The sequence below is a fragment of the Trachymyrmex septentrionalis genome, unplaced genomic scaffold, assembly GCF_001594115.1.
Source record: "Trachymyrmex septentrionalis isolate Tsep2-gDNA-1 unplaced genomic scaffold, Tsep1.0 scaffold3, whole genome shotgun sequence".
Lineage (NCBI taxonomy): Eukaryota > Metazoa > Arthropoda > Insecta > Hymenoptera > Formicidae > Trachymyrmex > Trachymyrmex septentrionalis.
In genome coordinates, this window is record NW_017305462.1 from 471919 (window position 1) to 499141 (window position 27223).

Genomic DNA, 27223 nt, shown 5'->3' on the forward strand with positions numbered 1-27223 from the left:
ATCGACACCAGTGCTTCGTTGGGGTCTAGTATTGTAAAATAAAAGAATCATCGGTTTAACCCGCAGAACGTTAACGTACGGAGAGGCAACCCCCGATAGTGGCAGCAGAGGTGGGAAAGAGGTGGGTAAGAAGGATTGAGGAGGGGAAGCAGTGCGTAGAAGGGGAGGAGGGAGAAGAGCGAAATTCTCGAGTCTAGTCTCCAGGCACGCTCCATTTATCGTCAGGCACGGTAGCAACTTCCGTTCCGCATGTATGTACACGACCCGAACGCCATATTTGTGTGCTTGCGTGCTCGCAGGTATTTGTACGTGCACTTATAGCTGCCATCCGGATGTAGCTAATCCATTAAGTCTTGTATACCTACAAAAGCCGACTGTGCGAAACGATTTTCTTTTCCACCCCTGGCCTCCGTTTCCTGTGACGCCCGCCAACGACCTCCTTCAGGCTCCACCGCGTCAATAACGACTTCGCCGATATCGATCTGCATGCATCAGATGGGGCACACCGTCCGTTGCACTATGCTCGCCTATACCGCCGGTCTGCGGGTGCTAAAGATTCTCATGGCGGTCGAATTGCTCATAAAGAAGTCATGCGAAGCGGGATTAAGTGCTTAAAAGCAAATAGAAGCGTTGCAGATCAGTATTTCCTAATTTGCGCGGCATATTTCATTAGAGCAAATATACTACTAATCCAATCTCTGATACAAAAATAATCTGCGTTAAATAATACACATACGTAAAAATAACGTTATATAACAATTGCTTATTCTCATCTAAACGTTATTCCTTAAAAATAATGTAAAAAATTATCTGTCATTTGTCGGAAAGAAAAATGTAAGGCCTCTCCCTGGCCACTATCTCAGATTGTGACATGCTCAACTGCGAGAAAATAGGATCGGGTATTACGAGCACCTTAAGGAAACATTTTTATATTAGGTGTAGTAAAAAGTCATCGCGTATTTTTTAGCTCAAAGTTGTATATACAATATCTTCGTCAATAATGAATGAAATTCAAATTTTAAAAAAGGGTTTTAAAGCTTGAAATCTCTACTTTTAAAAGCTTATCACATTTTTTGAGTTATCACAAGTTTATATGAGTTTGATAATTTTTACATACCAAAAACTACGAGCTGAAAAAGACGAAAAATTTTCTTCTCACTTTGTGGATTTGTAACGTGTCCAAAACGAATTTGAGAAAATTTTCGATTTACATATCGTGAAAGCTTGATACTTTCCCTACAAAATCGTTTTTTTTTTTAATATTCCTACGACTTTTGATTACTGAGTTATCGCGGATTAAATAAAAGAATTATTTTGACTTTAATTGCTCATAACTCCATTAAAAATTGTCGTATCGTATAATTTAAAAAAGAGATTTTTAAAGCTGAAACTTTACTCTATCAAGATATATTTATATTGTTGGTAAGAAAGTAATTGCGGTTTTTACTGATAGATGTCTTTTAAAAAAACGAGATGACTTTTTACTTAACCTAATATATCTAGCATACTGAAGAATAAGAAATCGTATGTATATCATTTGATATACTTGTTGATGTTTTATGTATCTAAGTATTGAAACTGATTATTTTAATGCAAATGTTGAAATGGTGGCGGAAATGGTTCTCTTATTACCCTCTGGGCAGGCTAATATGAGCATCCTTAGGAGTAATATGAACACATATGAAATGTTTTGTAAGAAATTATGCAGAAATGAAAGGTTGAAATGTATTATATTATATATACGAAAAATATTTTAATAATATTTTCTCTCTATCTTCACATACTGTTCAATATATATGTATTATATATTAAAATAATATTATTAGTTCTTTTTTTCTTCGATATTTATTTTTTTCTTATGATTTTTTATATTTTTTATAAGATATTTTATTAGAATAAATGTGCCAATCGAGTGTTTGTTTAATACAACGAACAGTAAAATTACCAAATAGCAATAGTTTGGTAATACTTAATATTTGTACTAAATATTTGTAAAAGTAACATTATTTTTGGTTGTTACATTAACCAAACATTTGATTGACATTATTTCGGCATACATTTAACAGCTATTATCAAACTCTAAGGAGATCAACCACTGCTGAAAAAGATGTACACTAATGTGATTGCTAATTATGGCAATACAACACACTTGCAAACATTGCTATCGTATTATTAATATTGTTACCCTATTGCAATATTGCCAAGTATTGTTAGTGTACTACTATATATTACTATATATTGCTAGCATATTGCTAATGTATTGCTAGTAGTGCTGCTGTTAGAATTGCCTGTTTTATTACTGTACCGTCACAATATATTTCTAAAGAAATGTACACTGATTGTAGTGGTTGAGCCCTCGCCAGACTTTTTTCATTGTACGGTAAGGAATAATGAAGATGCTCGTAATACTCGACCATGCATATCTATCCGAAAAACTCCCGTCTCTAATAAATCAATAATGGTCTCGGAAATTTATAAAGTTACAATGGCTCAATTTGTTGTTTACTTTACAAGTATTAACATGTAGAACAAGATATCTTATCCCAATGTAGATTGGGGGGACCCCAAGTTAGAGGAAAAATCATAAGAAATAAAAGAGAAAATAACGTCCCTACTTATTTAATATGAAAAATATCTAAAGTATTGATAAATTTAAATCTTTGCAACGTATTGGAATATCTCGAACACAAATGCATCTTTTTACAAGAGTTGGCACTACCAACCGTTACAGAAAAATAAAGGATGCTCGTATTACCTGCAGTGCTCATAAAATACCCTACACAATAAAAATTCTTGTAAAATATATTAATATGGAAATATGTTTCAATAAAACAGCAATGAATAGAATTGTAAAATCGAAAACTCTCTTTTTGTTTCGTTAATTAATAAATAATCATGTTTCCGGAAATGAATTGTATATAACCAAAAGCAAAATGAGTTACATTCGCAGCTATTTGACACACAATTATTTAACAAGTTATCAAATTAATAATGTATAAAAATAAATATGATATTTAATTTCTCTCCAAAAATGTTTAAATATCGTTTAAATTTTCAAATGTTGTTTTATTGAAAAACATTTGTATTCAAACATAATTTGCAAGTATTAACTGTGTGTTTTTCTCGCTTCTGACGTTACAATCTGAGATAGCACCGATGAGTGGCGTCGAGGAGTGTTAAATAAACTAAAACTCTATTTTATTTATTTGACAGTTTTTAACACCGGTCTCCTCTTTTAAAGAGCCATATGACTCGTATTGAGAACCTTTGTTGTAGCTCAATATCAGAACACGGCCTTAATTAATGGAAAAAACAATGCTTCTATGGTCCAACGGTTTTCATTAATAAACACTTTTGGTTCACCCGTGCGAAACGAAGTTCCGTAGCGCCACACAGAGTACATTGGACGACGGCAAGCGTAGACCATCATTTTTAAAGCGACCATCGCAAAAGTCATCGGCGCGTGACGCCCAAAGAGGGTCTTTATACTCTTTATTAATTTTTAAATTAAATACGAGTTTCTTTCTCTCTTAGAGAAATAACACAAAACCGATTATCCCTATCGTACGAGCGGTTTTTAAACGTGTCGAAAAGTATGCTTTATGGATAATAACTCTAGAAAAACGAAATGAACGAAGACAAGTTTTAGCAGAAAAATGAAGAAAGGAATTAATGGATTATTCTATTCGGTCACTCCTCATTTCAATGCCATTTTCAATACCATAGCGCCGGAATATATTTTTTTCTCTAAGTATTTTCCTTGCGTTGGCGTAATCTTTGATCGATCGGCTTTTCGGAGAACTCAATTTATTAACTTCGTACAAGCGATGATCGATCTTGGAAAGTTTGGGCCGATTTCGGTGTAATTTATTTTCGCGAACTCAGACGAAATCAATTCCAGAAGTATACACCATCGAGCAAAACTTTGAATACATTTTCAACGCGAAAACGCGAGCACAATTTTATGTTCAGGAAAGCGTGTTATGGAACGTACAAATCGTAAAGTGAAAGATCTTTAATCTTAAAGTTCACGAAAGAAGACTAAAGATTCTTTAGATTCTCTCTCTCTCTCTCATAATGGAGAAAGAAAAATTTCATTAGCACTAACTAGGTATACTTCGAGTAACTGTGCGTTAACAGTAACGAATTCCAAACCATCTTACCGATTAACAAAGCTCACTCGTCAATGATCAACAGAAAGAGAGATTTTTAAAATACAAGATGCTTCAAATATCTCTCTTACAAGAGTAAATCACAAATAGTATAAGAACGAGACAAATTTTATATAAGCCTATATTATCCTTTTCCTCTACACTTTCTTCAGTGAAATTATTTCAACTTTATAGCTTTAATTACAGTAACAAGGTACAAATGGAATAGACGCGACCTACATAAATGATGAAAAATAACTGAAATTCTGTATAATCGAGCGTTATGAATTTAATGTTGCACCCCCACAAGTGTCGATTGGTAGAGAACGCGTTCTCGAGAATCAGAACATAAAATGTGACACCTATAGGATTTTCCCCATGCGAGGACGAGAGAGATTGAATTAACGTTAGCCGACGTTGCCGCAGCGGCTTCCTACGTCAGCAATAACAATTCCCACACGTCTTACCAAGGTATCTAGCCGCAATGCTGTCGACACCTCTGTATCGCCTTTATTGCTACCGATACCAGTAGGTACCAACGCCATCCGGTACTCCGTCGGCACGGCACGGCGCGTACAACCATTCATTCGATCGGACAAAGTACCGACACCGTGCTAAATATACGGTCGATACCAGCGGGGATGAACGGGGGGGGCGGGGGCGTACCCACACCCCCGATGCAGTCGCTTCGATGCATCCGTTCGCGAGCGTGTTCTGTGTGTGCGCGTCGCAATGGGGAGTGATAATTCCTTCGAGCGGAGGCGAAGTACAGGAAAGCTGTTACCGAGACTACTGTTGTCACCGGTGGATCCGGTGAAGTAGGACAGAGAGGGGTGTATAAGGAATACTCCACTCCCCCTCCCCCTCCCCCCCGTCGTCGTCTTAGTTCCGCCGCCATTAGTTCCGGCTCGACTTTCACGCGCTCGTACTTCACGTCCTCCCGGACCGCCTTTGTGTAATCGTTAGGTTCCTCACTTCATTATGTCAGCCTACCCCAGCATTAATTTGCATCCTCCCTCCCGTTCTTCCCCACCGCCGCGCCGCTATCACAAATTAATATCCGGAGATCTTCTCTCCTAATGACGGGATACCGTCGCTCCGCTTTAAAAGTATAATTATATTAAAATTTCTTTGTGGAAGCCATCTCTCCCGGTTAATAACCGGAGGCGATAGAAACGATTTCACCCTTCGGTCGAGGTGACCGAAGCCGCCTGTGTTTATACGTGCGTAACAGAGAACTGTGTGGACGCTGTGTTAACGCTAAATGAGGGATACGAGTGACGACGGGTCAATCTGGATTTCGGATCAAACGGCCAACGTGTTTGTAACGCGCAACTTATTATCCTTAACTTATTATCCGCGCTGAAACCCGACCGCGAAACCCGAACGCGACAGAAACGCGTAGGAAATTTAAGGACAATTTGTAGGATTGCAATTAACATGCGATTTTGCCGCATCCACCATGGGCCGTAATGGCCCGAGGGCAAAATGTCGATTTGCCTCCGTAATGAATGAAGCGGTTTCGCGATTGAAATACCTGCGATTTCAGCCAGGAGGACACTCTCGGGCACACGGTATGTGCGAGAGGGATCTGTCGCGGTCGTACGAGCGCGCATTAACGTCACCCGGCGGCCCTCTAATTGATGACGTCATAATTATTATGCACGATTATGTAGCGCGAGGGATGACGTCAACTTGCGGACGATATACTGCGCGGATTTGCTATGTTAGCTGCGCCTGCAACTCGAGTACTCCGGGCTAATACTGACTTTATGGACATAATCAATTTACCCACCATTGTCTCAAGGAGGAAAAGGTATGCGTACTCGGGACTAGGTGTAGTGATCTACTTCAATTTCGTATTCGATCGCAGACTGCGGAAGTGTCTGCAGTATTCTACGTGGGAAAAAAAAACGATCGTGATTAAATCAATCAAATGTTCGATTGAGAAACTGTCGAGAAAATCATGTCTGGTCATAATTATCTGACATTTCTAACTAAAAATTTTATCGATCAAATTATTAATAAAAAAATATATCACAGTGTTCAAGTGTTGGACGAGTTCCGCGCCATGAGATACCCGTAAGTTTGTCAAATTTATTCTTGAGTTTAAGAAAGGTCTCTAAATATCTTTCTTTAAACAAATTTAGTAGATTAATGGCTTTACATAGAAAAAAAATCAGATATAATTACTTAAAAAATTGAATTTGTGTTATAATAGAAATCAGGTACTTGTGTTTCTCTTCGCGTGCGGCTTGTTTTGCATTTTATATATGAAGATAATAAGTACGAAAAACTTGCAAATATAGGAGACTATTCTATCCATAGAATTTCGACGACTATTATCGCAGACAAACGAAAACGATTGCGTATAATTCGGATAAAGAAATAAAAAATGCGTACAACGAATGTTACCTTCGAATTTTGTATTTGATTGATCCAGATGTAATTTTTAATCACGTATATTGAGTCGGATTAATTTGTAAAAATAGGAAATATAAAAATTATACTATCTGTCAATTTGTTATTAGTAAAAATATGTTCTTTATTTAAACTTAACGAATTTGTGTACTGAAGAGGATCAAATCTTGACCGAAACGTCTACATGTTAAAACAAAATAATAATATTGAACTTATTGACATCTTGAGCCGTGGCTGTATGCTTTTTATTTTGTAACCTTTGTTAAAAATTTTATTACTTTCATCAGCATTCATACAAATGCGAATCCGCTTGCAAATGTAATCCGAATATATATCAAATTCTTTTATTATTTTAATCAAGATCATATTTGATGAATCATATTTCACCGAACAGTCTGGTTATTATGAGTATTTCAGGTTGATTCCCATTTTTTTGTTTTTCAATACAAGATGGAAGAATTACAAGGGATTCCATTACAAGAAAAAAGATGTTTGGGACCAAGCTTAGTATCTAATTAATGTCTTCAATCAGCTCATCTCGATCTATAGAAATTAATTTATCTAATGGAAGCATTTAGTTAACGACGAATTTGCCAGTCGGGCTAATGTGTGCCCGTACGTGTTAGCGTACACAAAGCATTAACTTTTACTACCGCAGCATCTGCAGGCGCACGTTGGGTATGAACGACGGTATAAAGTGCGCAGTTGCGAGACGTCGCTTCGAGCGAAGCTATGTAATTGCACTCCGCATCTTTCGATCTCTGCCGAACGTAGAAACGTACTTTAAACGACTTCTGCCGCGGACAGGCCGGTGACTGGTTTCCGGCTGACGAGGCTGTTCTCCCTTTCTCTCACAGCGCTCTTCTCGTTTCATCGTCAGCTGGCGCGAACCGGCACGTCCACAAAATGGAACTTGGCAATTTCTGTATTCCTCAACGGATCCTTACGTCCGTGGAATTTAGCTTCAAGAATTTTTTTATTTCTCCTGCATTCGCAGTTAATAACAGTTGCATTTGTAGACGTAGGGATATTTCAATGGATTAGCTTGGATATTTAAATTTCATTCCTAACATTTTAATTAATTAATATCCGCGTGTCTTCAAATTATATCCAAGCTTCTTTATGCAATAACCGTATCTTGCGGTACCTATTAGTAAAAATACTGTACACCGCTAGAAACACGTGAACGTTACAGCTGGCTCAATTATCAGCTTACAAGGATAAGACCAGAAGTGACAAACACGCTTTTGCGGTTTATTTCAAAAAGTAGTTCTCGTGTTTATTGAAAATCCCAAATCCTAGATTAATCCTGTATTTATATCATTCATATATCTCGGAAAACAGTCAATTGGATTTTTGAACATATTATAAAATTAACATTTTTCTCCTTTCTCTCGGAAATCATCTTGCCAAGCGTCAATGACTTCGAAACTTGTGTATTTTTAATCTGTTAAAAACTGAGGAATGTCTGAAGCCGAGGTTCGAGGTTCTTAATATAAACACACGAATCTAGTTAGCGCGTTTCCACTTCTGATCCTCCCCTTATTAATCTTGGATCCTACAGTTAGTACGACCCTAAAACCACTCTCAGATATCTGAATATACATGAACGTGCGTAAAAATGTGGAAGAATAGAAATTCGCAAATCAATTTTATCCAGATAATATGCTTTGATCTCGAACTAAATGAGATTCATGCGACGAAATTGATCTTTGTGGATCCGCCCGAGGTCTACATGTACTCTTGGAAGGAGGGTAATTCCTGGAACAAGGTGCACTGCTTGTCTACTTATCTATACGACAGCGAGATACACGTACGCAGGCATGCAAGGAACGTGACTGTGACACGTCGAGGTATCGTGTGCACGAGAGATATATTACGCCGGCAGCGCGATCTGAAATCGATCGGCTGTGACCTAGAAGGAAGGTTAATCCTGCACCGGGATACAACACGGTTCCCAATTAAGACCGCAGTGGTGCACCGCAATACGTGAGCACGGCGCCGACCCAGGCTCAACAATCAACAATTGTACCGCACGGGCGAGAAAAATCTGCTCCCATTCACAAAAGCCGCATGAATTCTATACCGTGAAGTAGAAATACATACTGCAACCTAACCTGCAGACACACAATACATACAATACAGTTTGTGGCTCACGGCGAAGTGACAAATGCGGCTGTTGACGTTTCCTTCTATTTCTCGATAAATATAGAAGGAATTGATTGTCGTGTTGTTGATTGACTTACCCATGACTGATTTTAATTAGCGGAAACTTTACATTCCTCTATATTTTCTACAGAGTTGGTGAGAACTCAACACTATTTCTTTGCAATCTCTTATAGTTGATGGCAACTATTCATCTCACTTTCATATCATGAGAACATTGTATTCTTTTTTATTATCTAATTTAAATTAAGAATATTTTTTTCATAATATTGAGTAACGAAAGTTTATAGCTTTACTTGTATTACATTTATTCTTGGAGCCTCCAAAACTGATTGAGGTAATATTGCTATTTTAATTTATTTCAATTTAAGTATCTCTCTCTTACAATATTTCAATATATATTAATTAATTGTTTGTTTCATCTATTATAAAATCTTTTCAGAGAATTAGATATTTCCCTTGAACCATATATTTTTACATGTTTCGCAAATTCCAATAAATCAAATTTAATTTTTAAACATAACTTTGCTTTGAACGCGAGTCCGAGTTATTATAACAGGCATAGGCATTTCAAAACGAATAAAATGTTTTACTCTATTTGAAAATAGTTGGCAAGCAAATTGAGCAATTTAGTAAGCGGTAACCAGCGTTTTTTATCGAAACGCCGCATTGCTTCCGCATAAATATTGATTGTGCATCGATCGCGTGACCGCCATTTTCATCTTTTGATAATGCGGCCGCGTATTAATGGACCTGTCTGTGGTGACTGTCGGTATTAACCCGGATAAATGGAATAAAGTTTTCGCTGGACTGGCGGTCGACGCGCGATATTGCCGCGTTGTTGTTTCACCGGAAAATGGCGGTCGCTAGAAAATTATTGTTTTTATCGAAAGAGTTCACGAGAATAAATTCCCCCGTTTTGTTTTTCCCGCCCCCCCCCCTTCTCGGACAGCGAATCAATTGAAATAGATCGTGTAATGTAAACGGAACTGATTGAGGTAATAAATTTGCAGCGAGGAACAGCCCGCGATACACCCCGATTGCAACGCAACGGAGAACGGAGAAAATGCACGCGCGCATCGGCCAATTAATATCCGCCCCAGGCCCTCGGCGCGATTCATTTATCAAAAAGTCGCGAGATCACCGGCCGTGCTGCGATAACGAACGGCCCGGGCGATTTTTCACGCCGCACTGAAACTGCAGCCTCTTATTCCGTCGGCGTTCCGGCGCTCGTCGTTATCGCGTTTACAGCCAATCCACCCATTTCCAATGTAAGTGGCGAGAAAGCCCTTTTTGTCCATTTTATTTTACCAATCGACAGAAAAATCGAATCCGTCCGCTGGAATTATAACGCTTCTGCAGTAAGAAATTTTCAGGGAGGATTTTTTTTCTTTTTTTTTTTCTTTTCTTCTTTTTTTTTTTGACAAACGCGATTAACTGAATTCCAACAAGCTCGTCTTCTTCTTGGGATTCTTCTAAGACTTTCAAATGCTCTAAATTACTGAAATGCTAAAACATGTCCTGAATTGTAGAACTTTGGCTACTTAAAATCTTCAAAATTTCAAATCCCACACTCTTTCCGAGACCTTTGTTAAAACTCTTTAAATCTTCGGTACTTCTGATCTAAGATTTCCCGAGATTCTTCAGGACTTCTCGAATTACAGAAGTCTTTTATTCTGAAAAATCCTCGTTTTAATTCTCCCAATTTCCCCCGCCCCCAAAAAATGTTTCTACCTCGAAGATACGAATTTCCAATCTCTCTTGTACCATCCCTGAAAATGCGCGGTTTCGTTTACACGTACTACTTTCCTAGGAGTCCCTAGGAGGTTTATAATCTGCGCCTTCACATGTAAAATGCATTTATCTCGCGTACAAACTCCGGGATTATTCGTGTACTTCTCACCGCAAGGGCGGAGATTCGCCGAGCGGTCTTCGGGCACGTTCCTGCGTGTTTCCGACCGAAGCTCAGAGAGCTCGCGGGACACGGAACGAAAGGGAGCGAAGAAGAGAATATCCGAAAACAATACATTTTGCACTAGCGAGACTGCGGCGCCCTTTCTCCGCGAGATACATAAATATCATCCCGCCGCAGCCGCGGCCGGAGCGAGCCATGACGTACTGCATTCGCATCAAGGCCTGCTTCTACTTACTTGCCAAATATCTGCCCGGCTAGCCAGACTTCTTGTTTCTCCCGATCCACGATGAAAAAGGTCGTCCACAACCATCCACGCGTCGAGCGATATATAAAATAAGTTAACGCTTGGGGTTGCGCGCTGCCCTAAAAGCATTCCTCCTCTTTAAACGCTGAGCGCTTTTCTGTGTCTTTCCAAACAATTTAATGCTAAGCGTAAATAGTCTTTATCATTTGATTGTCGCTTCGGACAAAAATTTATGAATTCTTCGAGAGAGAGTTCGCCAAGAAATGCACACTACTTGAGTAATTTGTTTGTTATATTTTCCATTCCGGTACCGATTTATATTCGAAGGAACATTGGAAATTGTAGATTGACGTTTCATATCGTGTTATTACATGTTTAACTGACTAATAACAACGTTATAAATTTTTGTAACGTGCTGTCATTTATTTTTGCATTTTTCTATTTATATGTATTAATTATTAGTTCTATTATTAGGGGCTTGCCTTGTTAATACCTTTGGTAGTTGGAAAATTTGGTACATTTAGAACATTCGATTCTCGAGAATTCATAAAAATGTCGATTTAATCTTTATATTTATTACGTATAGTTGCAAATATGTATATACAATGAATGCAAAATATCTGTAATAGACCTTCTTTTATGAAGATATAATAATTCGAAATAAAATTGCATGAATACATTATTATCAGCTAAATAAAGTTATCAAAAATTAATATCAGTTATACGATGGTCTTTTAAAGTGCTATTGACACGCACAAAACAAGATTGTAACAGCCGTTACAATTTTTGTCTATACTACTCAATTCTCATTTATTTCATATTTTTGTCGTTAAATGTCGTTTATACTAAATAATATAATAATATAAAATATTAATAAAGTACAATTCAGCGACTCCTCCTAATAATTCTTCTCGATCATCCTTTGTAAATCGCGAATCCAATTTTAATGTTGGATATTTTGATATTGTTACTTTAATTAATTAACAGAAAACAATATTGCTTTCTTAACGTCGATTGCTTTAATATAATACTGAGAAATTGTATTACAGACAATAATGTTATTCATTATATAACCGATTGTATACAGTCTTTATGCATGATTGATCAATTGATTAATCCCCTGCGAAACTCTCTTTGATAAGTCCAATAAATTCCGTCAAAAATCCGAAGGGAGAAACTCGGAACAATGAATACGGATTAAAGTAGAGGGAAATTAAGGGTGATAACCTGAAATAGCCCGGCACGATGAGTATGTATTTGTTTTTTTTTTTTTTTTCATCCATATCGGGAGATTCCGCTTAAAATCCATCTTCTGTGAAAAGACAAAGACCCGGGGCTACAATAACCCCTTACACCACCCCCTCCCGAGTACCGGGAATATTGTTTCGCGTCAAGAAGCCGCTTTTAAAGCGTTAATTTACATTCCTACCTGCAGTACCTACCTTGGACATTCTTTCGTTCAACACAAATCCGATTTTATCGGAATTTTTTAGGCGAACCCTCGAAACCCCCCTCGGATAACTTCTCTCTCGTTTTTCTTGTTATTATCCCGTCGTTGATAAATGGTAAAATCAAATTTCGATGTATTTTTCTTGTAAGAGGAATTCAGAGATTCTTCTTTTCTGATTTTATTAGAATGAAATTATCAAACAGAAATGGCATAGAAATAAAACGATAGAGAGGTGAAGGAAAAAGGAGTAATGTAACATAAACGTGATTTTATCGAAATGGAACACTCCGCGCGAAATTTACATATATTTATTTATTTATTTCTTCTTTGTTCTTTCTTCATTTTTTTGGACTTTAAAAGGACTCAGGTTTTCACGCAACTACCCGAATACGTTGTATATGTACGGAGGCGACGTAAGTCGATCCATTTAGGTAGCTACGATGTTCTAGCAATATCGACTGGCCGGAGATTTATAGAGACGCCCTGAGAATTTTATCGGGGGCCGTTGATCGATTTATCGAGACGCCTGCTGCCGACTGCGAATCTACCCGGGTCGAAAGAAAGGCCTTATGCACGAAAGGAGGAAAGCCGTCGCTGACTTGACCATAAATTAGAGCGATTTTTCGCGCCCCGACCGTGATTTACAGCCCTGCCAAGCGCAAACGGGAACCTATCATCATCGTTGTACCGCGCGAAACCGTTTTCCACTTCGAAAGTCTCCGGATCTTCATCCCTAATTCCTTGCATCTTGCGTTCTATCGGTTCCATTATTCTAGCACTTTTAAAGTGCGGATTTTCGCACTTGACCCTCCGTTACCTATAACGGAATTCTAACTCTCTCTCTCTCTCTCTCTCTCTCTCTCTCTCTCTCTCTCTTTGAGAACTTTATTCGAATCAATGTATTAAATTAAGCTGAAATTCTTTAAATTTCCTAGAACCTCCAACTTTTCAGCACGTCTCGATCTATAAAATCCTTCTTATCTTAAAACGTCTCACGTTATCTGATAAGACTTTTATATTTTTAATTCTTTTCGAAAATACCTGCGACATTTTCATTTCGATGTTCGATCTTTGCATCAAATCTGCAACTTCTTTCAATTCTTTTGTTTCCTTAACTTCAGTTTCTCCAATTCTCACGTCTACATCTCGCACGTATTCAACTTCTGACGTCCGGTACTTCCCTTTGCTCTTCTCTTAACGCTTCTGTTCGGTTTCTCAACTACTTCCACTTTTGACACTCGCTGAATCCTCGATCTTCGCATCCTCGAGAGGAAGGCATTAAGTATTGACGTTTCTTCATCCAAAATTCTACCCCGCCGCCTTTGACACGAACCCCATCAGCCTTTGCAAGCATCTTACGAGAATAAGAGACCAGGACGACATAAGCCATGATGGCGGCTTTCGCGGTACCACGATTGCATCTGCTACTGAAATATCATACTTGACTAGTATACTCAGCGTACTAATGTCGCATAACACTTATAGCATACCCATGCAATTAATTGCCCTGCGGTTGTATCAAACGACGATGGGGTGTTTGACGGGTTGTATAAATAATTCCAACGAAATTATATTTTACGAGTTTCAAATATATTACAAATTTGTACGTATTTGAAATAAAAAATTATTGAAAAAGTTAATTAAACATTTTAATTCCATATTTGATTAATTGCGATTTTTTTAGATAGATGTAATTTTAAGATAAATATAATTTCCGGTAAACATACACATCCTGTGAGGGATTTTTCTATAATTTTTTTCCGATGAAATGCTTTCTATCCATCTTTTGGGACGCAGCTACAACAAAATATTTTTCTCTCAATTATATTTCCATATTTATTAATATTCCAAATATTTTTCCTCTATGTTTATTCGAGTAAGCCAAATTAATTTCGATAAAACCCGTCCGGGGCAAGATAAACCAGCGCGGGATTTCAATAAACATTTCGCGCAGTTAATTGGTAATTAAGGGTCTAAAAACTCATCGACTATGGAAATGTAATTTCCGATATCGATGCGACAGCGGGGAAGAGAGAGAGTGGTCTTTTATCTACGACAGAGAATTTATGGTCACCATATCTTTCTGAAGCTGGATCGGATATTCAAGCAATAGCAGTAAAATATTTCTTTCTGATGGAATTTTTTTCCATCAATTTTATACCATGGACCATTCGGGATGCTGATCTCATTCCGAGAGCAATAGAAAGCGATAGTAGAAGAAAGAGATTCTCCGCGGGATCCTGCGAGAATTCAAAAGACACTATGGCATCTTCATCGGTGAGAGAGAATATAAAATCAAAATCATCTTTAATTCCTTTGTTATAAATATTCATCAACATTACACTGAAACGTATATGGCACTATAAATGTAATCTACATATTATTAAACTTTGTAGATTTATAACGTATCGATTGAAAAGCGATCGCTTTTAATATGAATAAATAGAATTAATAATTATTAAAATGTATAATTGAAAAAATATAATAACTGAAATTATAATGCAATGTCAAATATGTAACAAAATATTTTAAGCTGCACATTTAACGAGCATCGAACGAACAACGAATACGAATATTCGAACATTCATGTTTATGTTTGTGAGCCGCTTGTTTCTTTTCTTGATTGCGTCGAGCACTACCAGTTGGATCAGAGTGTGTGCTGCATATAGCAATTGAACTTGTGCAACATTTGTGCAACAAATAACAATAACAAACTTTCGTATTCGATGTTCGTTCAATTCTCGTCCGTATGTGTATATACCTGGCTTTAAATATCTTATTCGTAAAAATATAAATATACTTAAGGTATATTAAGATATAGGTATATCGCTCATTTGTTACAACAGCGATGTAACTTAAAAATTGTAATTTTTTTTAAGCTGCTTGCTAGAAAAATGGAAAGAATATTCTTTAGACGAACGTACTTTCACTTCTCCACATGTTATTAGGTCACGTCAAAATTGCAATTTCAAAATTAATATTACAAAATGTTAATAATTAAAAACATTGAAATTTATTTTCAGAAAAACTAAACTTTTTTTTAGTTGTGCCATTGTTGTAGCGCGAATGAACTATATTTAGAAATAAACTGTTGAAAAGGCAATTAAAAATGTTCAAGAGATGAATATGTTCAATTATCCAAAATTTTTCTTAAAAGTTATCTGCGTCTCCTATGAGCTTAAGTCTTAGAAAACAGACTCAGGCATGAAATTTTATCCTTATCTGGCAGTTACCATGGGCGTCTTGGATTATCATGGATGCTGGAATAGTCGGATGAACACGACGCCATAGTCGCTTTACATTAATCCATTAAAGCGGGTCACGCTTGACGCAGTGAAGTTAATATAAGTAAATTAGAAATTTATCTAACATCTGCTTCAGTCACGTATTTTATAATGAGATCACCGTGCGCTACTCATTACTTTGGCATGCTCCTCTTTTAAATGGCGGGCGATAACGCTGGTAATATTTTAAACACTCTCTTCAGACCATATTGAACAAAGTGCCTCTTTCTGTCAAATAGCAAACACTAAAATTGATGTACCAATATAGCATAACGGCACTAAAATAATATATTTAATTAATAAAATGCTAAATAACGGAGTTAAATAAAAATTTTGAAAATAACGTTTGTCAATATAATTTTCCTTTCCTACAAATTGAAATTTGAATAAATTTGCATCTTTCGTTTTAAGTAAAACGTGAAATAAACTGCTACAATTGTGTCAATCAGTAAGTTAAACAAATGCAAGAGTTGATTGTGCACGTATTAAGGTGCTTCTACACAACTCGCGAATCGCAAATTGTAGTTTCGCAAACGCAGAATGGAGATTTGCGTTTGTTTTTTTCATTGCACGCAGTTGATTTTTATCTGTGTATCGTCTTACGTGCAATGATTGTCAATCTGCTTCAGCAAGCAAACTACGTTTTGCGAATTATGTAGCGGTACACACACACACACACACACACGCACGCACGCACGCACGCACGCACGCACATGTGTAAAATAAGAAATTTTATTTTAAAAAGTTAAAGTACATCTCTCTAAAAAAATAAATTTTAAAGTGGCTGATTCACAAAAAACTAACAAGATGGAAGTGTGTAGATAGTTTATTATGCGAGCTAGTCGGTGGACATGTACAAACATCTACTTGTTTAAAATTAACGACACGTCGCGTCGAGAGGAAAGAAAAATTATATCAAAGCACCAAGAACGAGTGCACTTTTTCTTGTACTTTTCCTTGTTAATTGTTAAAAGAATTATGAGATATTTTTTAAGATGTGGTTTTTCAAAACTATTAAAATGAAAATCTTAATTAGAACTGATTAGAACTTGAAAGCTATTAAATTGAAAGAAAGTTTAGGTAAAAAAGAAAAAGTCAATTTTTACGTATTTAATTAGAATTCTAATTTAAATTTTTAATTAAATCTTTGCTTCCTAAAATTGACAATTTTTCCAACTGCAAGATTATATCTTTTTGAAATTCGATAAGTAATTAACGTTTCAAAACCTTTATTAGATTTTTTAAATTTTAAAATATTGTCAATATTTAAAAAGAGACTATATCACAAATATTATTTATATCTTTTATATATATATATATATATATATATATATGTGTATATATGCAAATATATTTTGCGTGTTACAAATAATATTTTGGGTTTAATGCCCGTATTCATAATCAGGCCGTATATTTAAAGCTTTTTTAAATTTACCTTCAGATGCTTAGTAGCCAATAAAATGATTCGTAGAGCATCTGAAGATAAATTTAAGAAAGCCTTAAATATAAGGTCTGACTATGAATGTGGACATAAATCTCTCCAACATCATTACTAACAATATTCCAATAGCGCAATTATATAAAATATATATTCATATTGTAAATAACGTACAATTAATTAGTAATTTATAAAAATAAATAAACTTTATTTTTAAATAAACAATATTTTTGATAAACCGATGGATAGTCTTTTTAACGTCAAGCAGGCAATGTTGGCACGCGGAAAATCCGCTTTATAAACGGGTCATCATCGAGCGGACAGGCGATGAGAGCTCGCGCCGATAACCCCATCGCGATCCATCATCAGGCAGGGCGATACACGACAATAGCTTCGCTCTCATTAATTATTTTCTTTTTTTTTTGTGCTCCCCTCCGCTTTTTCATGTCCGCGTTCCAAAACCGCGTGCGTCACGGCTGTTTACCGTCCCCACATCCAGCTGTGCCATCGTGAATGGCTTCCGGTAGGCGAGAGGTAAACCGGTTGTTATCATCTATCAAGTGCCATCGTCGACGGCAGACACTGTCAGCAAAATCACGAAGCTTTGTTGGTGTTCGCCTCGGTCGAGATTTGTAGCCGACGCGAATCCGATGCTCCCGAGACATGGGATATTAAAAAATCACTGTGGCGCAGACATTTTTCGATGGAGAAGGCAAGACTCGAAACACCGTCAAACTCTGAAATCTTCCTTATTAAATTCGCTTGTTAATTTAAACATTTTTCTGTAAATCAATGTTGATAATAAACAATACAATTTCTTATATTATGTATATAATACAGTGAATGCAAAAAATATTCGTACAGAAGAGAATATCTTTAAGAAAAGCTTATTTTTGAAAAGTAAACATTAATTAGCAGTTTATTTATAAATAATAAAATAAACTATACTATATATTTCTCAACATTATTTTATCTAAAAAGGTGTAATAAATATTGAAATAAAATACATTATCTTAAAAATAAGCAAACATGAAAAATTGTATTACTTGCGGACGTACAAAATGTAGTCGTATAGTCTAGAAATTTAGTTTTTAAGATCAGGAACACGCAGATGTTTTATTAGAACAGAACATACTCATTATGTAAAATTACTAATTAATACTTATTTTCTACAGATAAGACTTTTTTATACTTTGCCTTGTAAGAATACTTTTTACACTCACTGTACATATTTATCATTTATTTATTTTCATTCGGTTGTACCATTTATTGCTTTTCTATCTTGTACCCTATTCAAAAAACATAAAATTCTTCGCATTGTTCTCTTATTTCGTCCTTTTGCAGAGAAAGGACATTGCAGTCTCTACCAATGTTTTATTATTTGACTATATGAACTGTCATCTGCATCTTGTTGCGCAAAATAAAAACGTGATTTTTTTAAAATTTACGACGCAATTATCGTCTAACGACGCAGCTTACTAAGTCCCTCTTAATCGGGGACATTAAAAAGATTTTTAATTAGAGTTTAAATGGGATTTTAATATTGCCGATTCTAATTAACGAAATATCATTAACAACGAAAGCTTTTGCGGATCGCGAATAAAGAAAGTTGTTACGCAGCGTAGCTTCAAGCCTTCATCGAGTAATTTCTCATTTGTCGTTTATTTTTAAATTGGCATTCGCATCGAGTCGATTCGATGAGCTCCTTCGCTAGTCGAAATACGTCAAAAAATTCTTTCCTTAATAATAAAATATTTAAATTTAATAGGAAAGGAAACAAGACAGCATTCTAGCATTACTCCATTTGCCTAGAAAATTTACTGGCTGCTCCGAATTCGTCACATCACATCACGGTTGTCTCCGACTATTGATTGTTCCCTCTGGCAACTCTTGCCGCATCTCTTGACTCAGCCTGAAACAGAAAATATTTTTTTGTAATCATTTTGAAAACCTGAAGTTTTTTCCAATGTTCCTAAAAAAAAAAAAAAAAGAGACAGTACTTTTCAAACAAAATTTTTTTCTAATCTGTTGAAATATCAAATATTATGGCAAGATTCTTAATTAAATTTTGCTGGCAAGAAATTTCAATTTACAATATTAAATATTGCAATAAAAGGTTTTCAAATTAGATTTTAACGATATAAGGTATTCTGAAAGTTTATGAAACATGAAGCGTTTGATTCGTCGTCAAATTTAAATTTGCAAAAATTATCTCCTTTGTGTGAGAATAGAAAAAAAAATTATATTTGGAATTTGACTTTTTCCTCTCTTGTTGTGTTTCCATAGAAGTACATTCCATTCCTTCCCATAATTATTTAATCACAATCCCTACAGTTGCGCTCGAAAAATCTCATTTCGAGATAATGGCAAAACTTCCCTCGGGCTGCACGAAATTATCCGCCAACTGTTCGGGACGAGGGCGCACATAATGCGGCCGATTACACGAACACACCGAATGAGCGAACGAATGAACGAACGGACGAAAGAAAAAAAGCAGTGTTTTTTACATATCTAGCGGCGAAATTTTACGACGCGAGAATCTCGACCGATGCGATGGCGGAACTCATTTATGCTCGTTTACGCGCTCCTTATCGGCGCTTGCAGGGGGTTGAAAAATCCGAAAAGTACGAAAATCTTAAATGATTCTCCCATTTTTTCCATTCTTCCGACCTGTTTCTCCACTAGGATACCTTTGAAACGGATTCTGGAAATGGAAACTCCCCTCACCCTCTCGTAAGGCGTAAGGGATGGCTGAAGGGACATGTAAAGTAGTTCAAGATTGTTCGCCGGATAAGAGAACCGATTTCCGTGTCGGACTTACGACCGAACACATCGTTAACGCGTTAAACAGAATTTCACGGTGTTATTTCTGTTTAAATATCGCGACGTCTACACTAAATGTCACAGAATGGAGGATTGAAAGGATTACGCAAGAGAATGTAAAAAAGCGCGAACAAGTCTATTTGAAGTTGCACGAAGAAAGCTCGCGGAGAAAAATAAATTAAAACACTAAAAAACAGTATTGAGAATTTTTCAGACATGTTTTTTTTTTTTTTTTTTTAACAAGAGACGTGGTACCGTCGACCGTAAAAATAACGATAGGCTATGTTCATGTCACCGTCCAACGCTACCGATTTCTCTTGTTCTGGAAATTTTCCATCTAGAATTTTTCGATTAAAGAAAATAATGACGCAATAAAAAACTTTTAACGACATTTTTATGATGTAACGCTCTCGATATTCCAACCAGTCCAAAAAAATTGGTAGTCCCAACGCAGAGATGCGTCAAAAAATGAGATGCAAAAGCGGCAAAAAAATGTCATTTTTTTCTCGTCGATTTAAAATCCATTCGTACGTATTGGAGCGCGTCAATTCAGAAAATGATAGAATCTATATCGACAGAATCAAGGAGATGGTTAAGCCGATATGGAGGAGAATTTACTCGCGAAGGATCTAGCATAGCAGCCGGAACGAATTCGAACCAAAAGCTGCGTTTACGATCGTTGAATTTGAGAATACTTGAATCGGAATTCTCAGACTGGCTCCAAATCTTAACCGTTCAAAAATTTGTGTTCAATTTAACACATTTTGTATGTTCCAAACGGTCCACTCAAATGTTTGTGTTAATTTAACACGAGATAAAAATGTTAGAAAATAACACAAATATTATGTAAAAAATTAATACAAAGAACGCAACACAATTTTTAAGCAATCACATTTCTGCATTAAAATTAATATTGAAAATATGTTAAATTAACATGTTCGGATAAATTTAATATTTCTAATATATTAACACATTTTATTTATTTAGTTACGTTTTAAAATCATTTTTATTTGTTCACTTACTCATAAATTGTGTGTTTCGACACAAGACATGTTAAATATGAACTTAATCCAAAATATTCATGACGTACAATGACATATTATAATATGTTGAATTAATACAGATTTATTAAAAATTCATTACAAAATAATGAGGACTTTAATGGATCGTTTATAATAACAAATAAAACGCTTTCTACTGCATTAAGTTGCAAAATTGTTCAACTTTTGATTGTAACTTGAATATTTAAAATTAATATGCATTGTTGAGAATCCTCTTATACCTTATTCTTTTATTACTATTGAAATCAGTCATTTATTTTCAATTTAATTCTCACTCTTTTGCTCGCATCCTTTAATTTCTGAAATTATTTAATTCTCATTCATATACATTCATTCTAAAGTCTTCTCATTGTCCTTTATTGTATCTTAATCTTTCAATCTCTCCCTGTCTTGTTTCTCGAATTCGTAACTTTTCTATCTTTACAAGTTGTCGGGGTCTCTTTACCTAAAGCAAACAATTATACTGCAAAGGAATTTCGGGAGAACGGGAATGATAAGATTTATGAGGACAATAAACGTCGTTGTGTCCTGAGTGGCCACACAGAGGAGTCATGAGGACGTCTCTAATAAGGCGAGCGTATCCACGACGTGCACGTCGCTCTTGGACTGTATGCAAGCTTTTACCGCGGCGATTCTACTGTGAATACAAGCAATGAATGCAGCCGTGATAACCGCACCGTCGTCATCCTTATCTGTACACCGTAATCCTGCCTGTATCACTGTAACTCACAGGACGATGCGATAAAGTGCGCTGCACTGCAGTTGCACCCGACTTTGCTGCGCATCATTGTGTAGGTTTAACCCCCGACGTTAACTCTACCCTTTTCAGCTCTCTCTCTCTCTGTCTACATTTTCTTTCTTCCTTTCCTTTTTCTCTGTCTACATGTAATATTTCAAAAGAACGAAATGTAGGAGAGTTAAAAATAAGATTAGAGATTAAGTTAGATAAAAAGAAATTTAAGAAAACGAATATTCTTCTAATTGTCGTGGCAAACGAACATTTAATACTCGCATATTTATACCATTGCGTAGAAATAACTTATTGGAATAAGTACGATCGTGTAAATGACATACATAAATATGATAGAGGACATTAATAATCGGTCAAAGTTAGATGTTATGAATATAATATATGTATACTCTTAATTAAAATTTAAAATCAAATGTGATTACGCGCTGAAATGTTCGGACATTAAACACAATCGAATGTCCGAAATAATTTTTTTTTTAATTCGAACAAAGAAATATTTCTTTAAAATTAAGATTTCTTTTTTTCAGTGTGTCATATTTATATACATAACTTATTGGCATGAAATGAAAATTTTATTTTTTAAATCCGTTCAATTTAAGATATCAGATATTGTGACAGTAAAAATCTAAATTTAACGAAATTTCGATGTTTATTTAATCTGATTAATTGAAAAAAATTGAATTTTAATATTTTGATTAGATAAAAAATTTCTCTCTTTTGATGCTCTTGCATTTTCAAATGCTACAACAGAGAATGACAACGAGAATTAAAATTACATCTCGATGACAAAGTCGAGCTAGGAGATATTAGGAAAGGTACAATTTCGATTCCCGCGTAAATGCGCAAGGTTTTATCTTATTTAGCTTCTATCTTATTTAGCGGTATTTGCCAGGAGTTCAAGAGAGTTGAAGGAAGCGTTACTAAGAAGGCGGATGCAATATCGAGTTTGCAAAATAAAGCGATCTAACGGGAACGTAGGTAGTTCTCGTTTACCATCCACGATATCAAACTACGGAGTACCGCTTTATGAATATGTAAAGTCCGTTAGAGGCGCCCCAGCAAATTGTTTGTGGATCGCATCAAATATTGACAGGGCGCTTGTAAATTTATTCACGGCTGAAATAATGTATCGCGGCCGCCACGAGGCCGGATAAGTTGAAATCCCAATTTTCCCTTCCGCAACGGAGAAATGAGATTCTTATTCTTTGTTTACGAAGAAATGCAGTGCTGCGATTGCGAAATCCTTCAATACTCCGAAATTCCGGATTCACGGATTTGATATCGAAAATTGGCGTTTGCAGATAAACCGCACGTATTTCCCCTTTCGTAGATTCCTTGTTAGATCTTCTTATCTCGGATTCCAATTTTTATTCTCAAATATCGTAAATTTTGAATTCTCGTATTTGTTGCTCTCGAAGAACCTTAAAGCTCCGGATATTGTTAAATTTTTCTACTTCCATGCCCATTTTCACCAATGTAGATTAACTTTAACTCTCAATTCAATTTACTCTTCGTCTTTTCTTAGTTCTAAGAATTATAAAAGATAAAAAGGGCATTAAAAAAGCTCTTAAAGATTTGAAATTATAATTTATACAAAACTTAATATATACAACATTGATAATCAGTTATGTTGATAACGTTTAGAAGTATCAAAGCAAACTTTATTCTTTACTCTTTATTCTTTAAATATATATTAAGACTCCTATTCATTCACTATTATTGCTGATTGTCATACAAGCCAGAAAACACACACTAAAAATTCAAAAAAAAGTTATATTTGAAGAGAAATATTTTTCAATAAAAATAATATTTACTATCGATAAAAGAAACTTATACAAAAACTATCTTCTTGTTTTGGAAAAAGGTAAAATCGTATTTATTTCCATATTATTATTTTGACAATTTGTTATAACTGTAAACACAGCTTATTTTATTTTTTATAAATAATTAATTTCGGGATATATGATTATATTTATCAGTTAACGGCACAAAAGAAAAATGTCCGGTACATATGGTTACTGTCGATTGCAAATATTGTTTTATTAAAATACATATAATATTTCATATTAATATATTTTGCAATGTTTTTTATTATATACTTTTTCGCTAACTCTGACCTGACATCACAAACTGAGGTGGTGAGCGATGAATGAACAGAAATTTTGTGGAATTCAAAAAGAATTGCAAGAAATTAGTTGGTTTCGGAACTTCAGATGTTACATGTAGACAATTAGTAACAGAATTCTCCTGTGAATTCGTATAGCCGTATAAAATGGGCTTTAGCATGGGATAACATGTATCTGGGGACGTGTATTTCGAGCAATCGGTGGAGGCGCCAATTAGGAAGCACGTGAGGAAGCTACAAGGACGATAATGAAAATAATAATTAGCCGGCGTAGTTGCGGTCCATTAATTAATTTCGCCGCCGAATCATCATCGTTCTGGACGGTCACTTAATTAGCACGGCCGGTCAATCAAGCGGCCGTTTACTCCCCCAATCACACTGTCCATTTTCCGCGACGCGCTTCATTCTTGCAAGATTCGTTTCGCAAATTAACTCTCAAGAGTGCAAATGAATATCAAAATCTCGTTCCCTACGTAATATCTCGCGAAAGAGTTTACGTTATTACCTGGAGTGGTTTTTTTAAAGAATTCTAGAAAATAAATCTTAAAAGGGAAAGATTAAATTAAATTAAATTAAATTTTTTCGAGCCTTGATTAAATATTTGTTGCAGTTTAATATTTCAAACCTGGAAGGCTGTATGAAGCCAGCTCTGAGATTATATATACATTTTCAATTGCGGCTACCGTTAAAATGAAAAAGAACACGGAGTTAATCTGAATATATTTTTTTCATAAATCTAGTTAAATTCGGAAATAAAAATGGTAACAGTGTTATTTGCAAAATCGTACGTACCGATTACGAACTAATCGATAAGACACGTCGTGGGATCGTTGCATTTTCACGAGGGCCGTAGAAAGGGATGTAGAAGGCAACAGGGTGATCGTGATGCGGGCCGTTATCGCGAGGATGATGACGCGTGATTTGTTGAATTATGACCGGTGCTCGGTCTGGCCGCAGCGATCACCCTCGCGTGTTCACCCTTCCGGCATTACCATGGCAAATCAGATTGACGCACCCCTTTCGTGTGTACGAGTCACCGCTGCCGCTTGTTTTAATTACATCAAAAGCGATAGGCGACACGTCGCCTAACACGCACAGCTTGTCCATTAGGTGTAGAACTCGAATGAGCATCGAAATCCTTCGCGTATTACGTACTTGACATACGGACATTTTTAAAATAATATTATACATTAAATTACAAATCTTTACCACTGATTTTTATTTATTATTCAATAAATACTTATTTGTTTTTATATATAATATTTTACTATTCACTTTATGTATCTTCTGAAGTTGATTTAGAAAATGAATTAGAATTTATTCTACAAACTTCAACTTTTTGTTGATCACAATATAATATCCTTCTTTTTAAAAACTTATTAATTTTACTAACAACAATTCGTCGTGCAGCCTTTTTTTTTTTTAATTGAAATGATTTATTTTGGTTCGAAATCTTTTATAAAATGTGAATAGAAAATCATGTTAAATTCAATAGCTGTTTCCTATGAATCATTTATTTATGTCTAAGCAGAAGAGATTTTTAAACGCATGTTATATTCATAAACTCTGCTCTCCTCATAAATTTGGCAAACAAATTTGAAACACATCAGCGCAAAAAATACGACGGAAAATGCCCTGTTATATATTAATTTAAGAAAAATGAAATTTTATCGAAAGTGTTATTTATCGATTTGTCGTGCGTGTATTTATTCGTCGACGAAATTCTCGAACGGAATTCTAATTCTTTCCTGTGCATTAAACATTTTTCAAATATACGTTCCTGTTTTTATCACCAGGCGTGTCTATTTGCAAATTGCGCGCTTTCGAATGCGCGATAATTTACAACTTAAAGGATATGACCGTTCGATTGCTGATACGTAAAGTTTGCATTTCTTCAGAACATGGTAATTCTTTACCCGACTGTCAAAACTTCGTAGAACCTTAAAAGACTGAAAAATGACCTTTTAAGGCCGTGAGACGTGAACTATCAGGTGTCGAGACTGTCGATCGATCACAGGATAATTTTATTGATTACAGCTGGCGCGAGGGACGGTGGCGGCAGAAGGTATCCTGTGATTGTGTTCGTGCATGGCGAGAGCTACGAATGGAGCAGCGGAAATCCTTACGACGGCAGCGTCCTGGCAAGTTACGGGGGCGTCGTCGTCGTCACCATCAACTATAGACTCGGTATTCTGGGTAAGTCATGACAGATGCCTTCGATCCCAATTCGGTCGAATCCACCTAGATCCCTCCAGTCCGGGAATCCTGGATTTTCAGGAGAGCCAAATCTCTTACTTTTTTGCACCTGGAAATCTTAGATGCTCGAAAATTGTGTCGAGAAACTGCATCTTCCTCGGATGTAAATAGAACGCTTAGAATTGGAAATTCAATCCCTAAGTTGTAGACGTGTTCATTTGGAATTCTTCAAACAATTTCCTATTTTCTTAAACTCTCGAATAACAAATTCCATCTCTTTCGGGGGGATCGATTAATTTAATTAAACTCTTAAGTCTAAGTTTAGTCTTATGTCTTAGTTTCCTTCGAGATCTTTTTTTTTTCTTTTTTTTTTTTATATCGATCCGTCTTACAAAATTTCCAATTTCTAACAAGAGAAAGACAGTAGTGTACACACGGATTTCGCCCAACTTTATAATATGTTTCAGTACTTAACCTCAATATTAATTCATATAAGCAAGTGGCACGACTCAATATTCAAGTATTCGCGAGGAATTTGCGACAAAAGTTTCTCGTGCGGCTTGCGTATCGAAAAAGAAAAAAAAACTGTGGTTTCTACTCGAATAACGTTAAATGAACCAAATAATCAAGTGAAGCAAGAGAGGTCATATAATAAATAAAAAAAGTTCCTTCCTCGCTTGCTCTCTCTCTCTACCGCAACCAGTGCAGAAGGCGCACGAGAAACTTTCGATGTAAATTTCTCGCGAATACTTGAATATTGCATCATGCCACTTGGCTACAGTGAAAGATTAAAATAATCAGGAGAGGTTAACTGTATATGTAAAACAATTCCAACAACACCGAACGTTTCAATAGCGTATTACATAGTTTTCATCAGCGGTGAAAATCACAAAATGTATACAACTGTTTGGATCGATAGAATAAAAGGTGCAAAGAGAATAATCATATATTAAACAATTGTACATTAAGCATAATGAAGCATAAAACTAAGACAAAAAAATGTCACGTTAAAGTTGAGGGTACCGAGGGATGTATTTAAAGTTATGCAAAATCTTTGTGTACACTACTTGGAGGGGCCCTCCCTTTATAAGTTCTTTAAAAACACTTACTTTAATTTACGGATCGATTACGTAATTTAGAATTAATAAAAAAATTCCTCGTCCCCACTGTGGATCGCCAGTCTCTCTTAAATTTCTTA

At 35.8% G+C, this 27223-nt stretch overlaps 1 protein-coding gene across 1 annotated transcript in view; it reads left to right on the plus strand.

The window, feature by feature from the left end:
• Positions 1–27223, plus strand: part of LOC108749537 (neuroligin-1-like) — a 70411-nt gene that overhangs the window by 22022 nt on the left and 21166 nt on the right. Inside the window, exon 2 of the mRNA XM_018488295.1 lies at positions 25867–26025. Coding sequence (XP_018343797.1) covers positions 25867–26025 — 159 coding nt within the window. The remainder of the gene's footprint in view (positions 1–25866; positions 26026–27223) is intronic.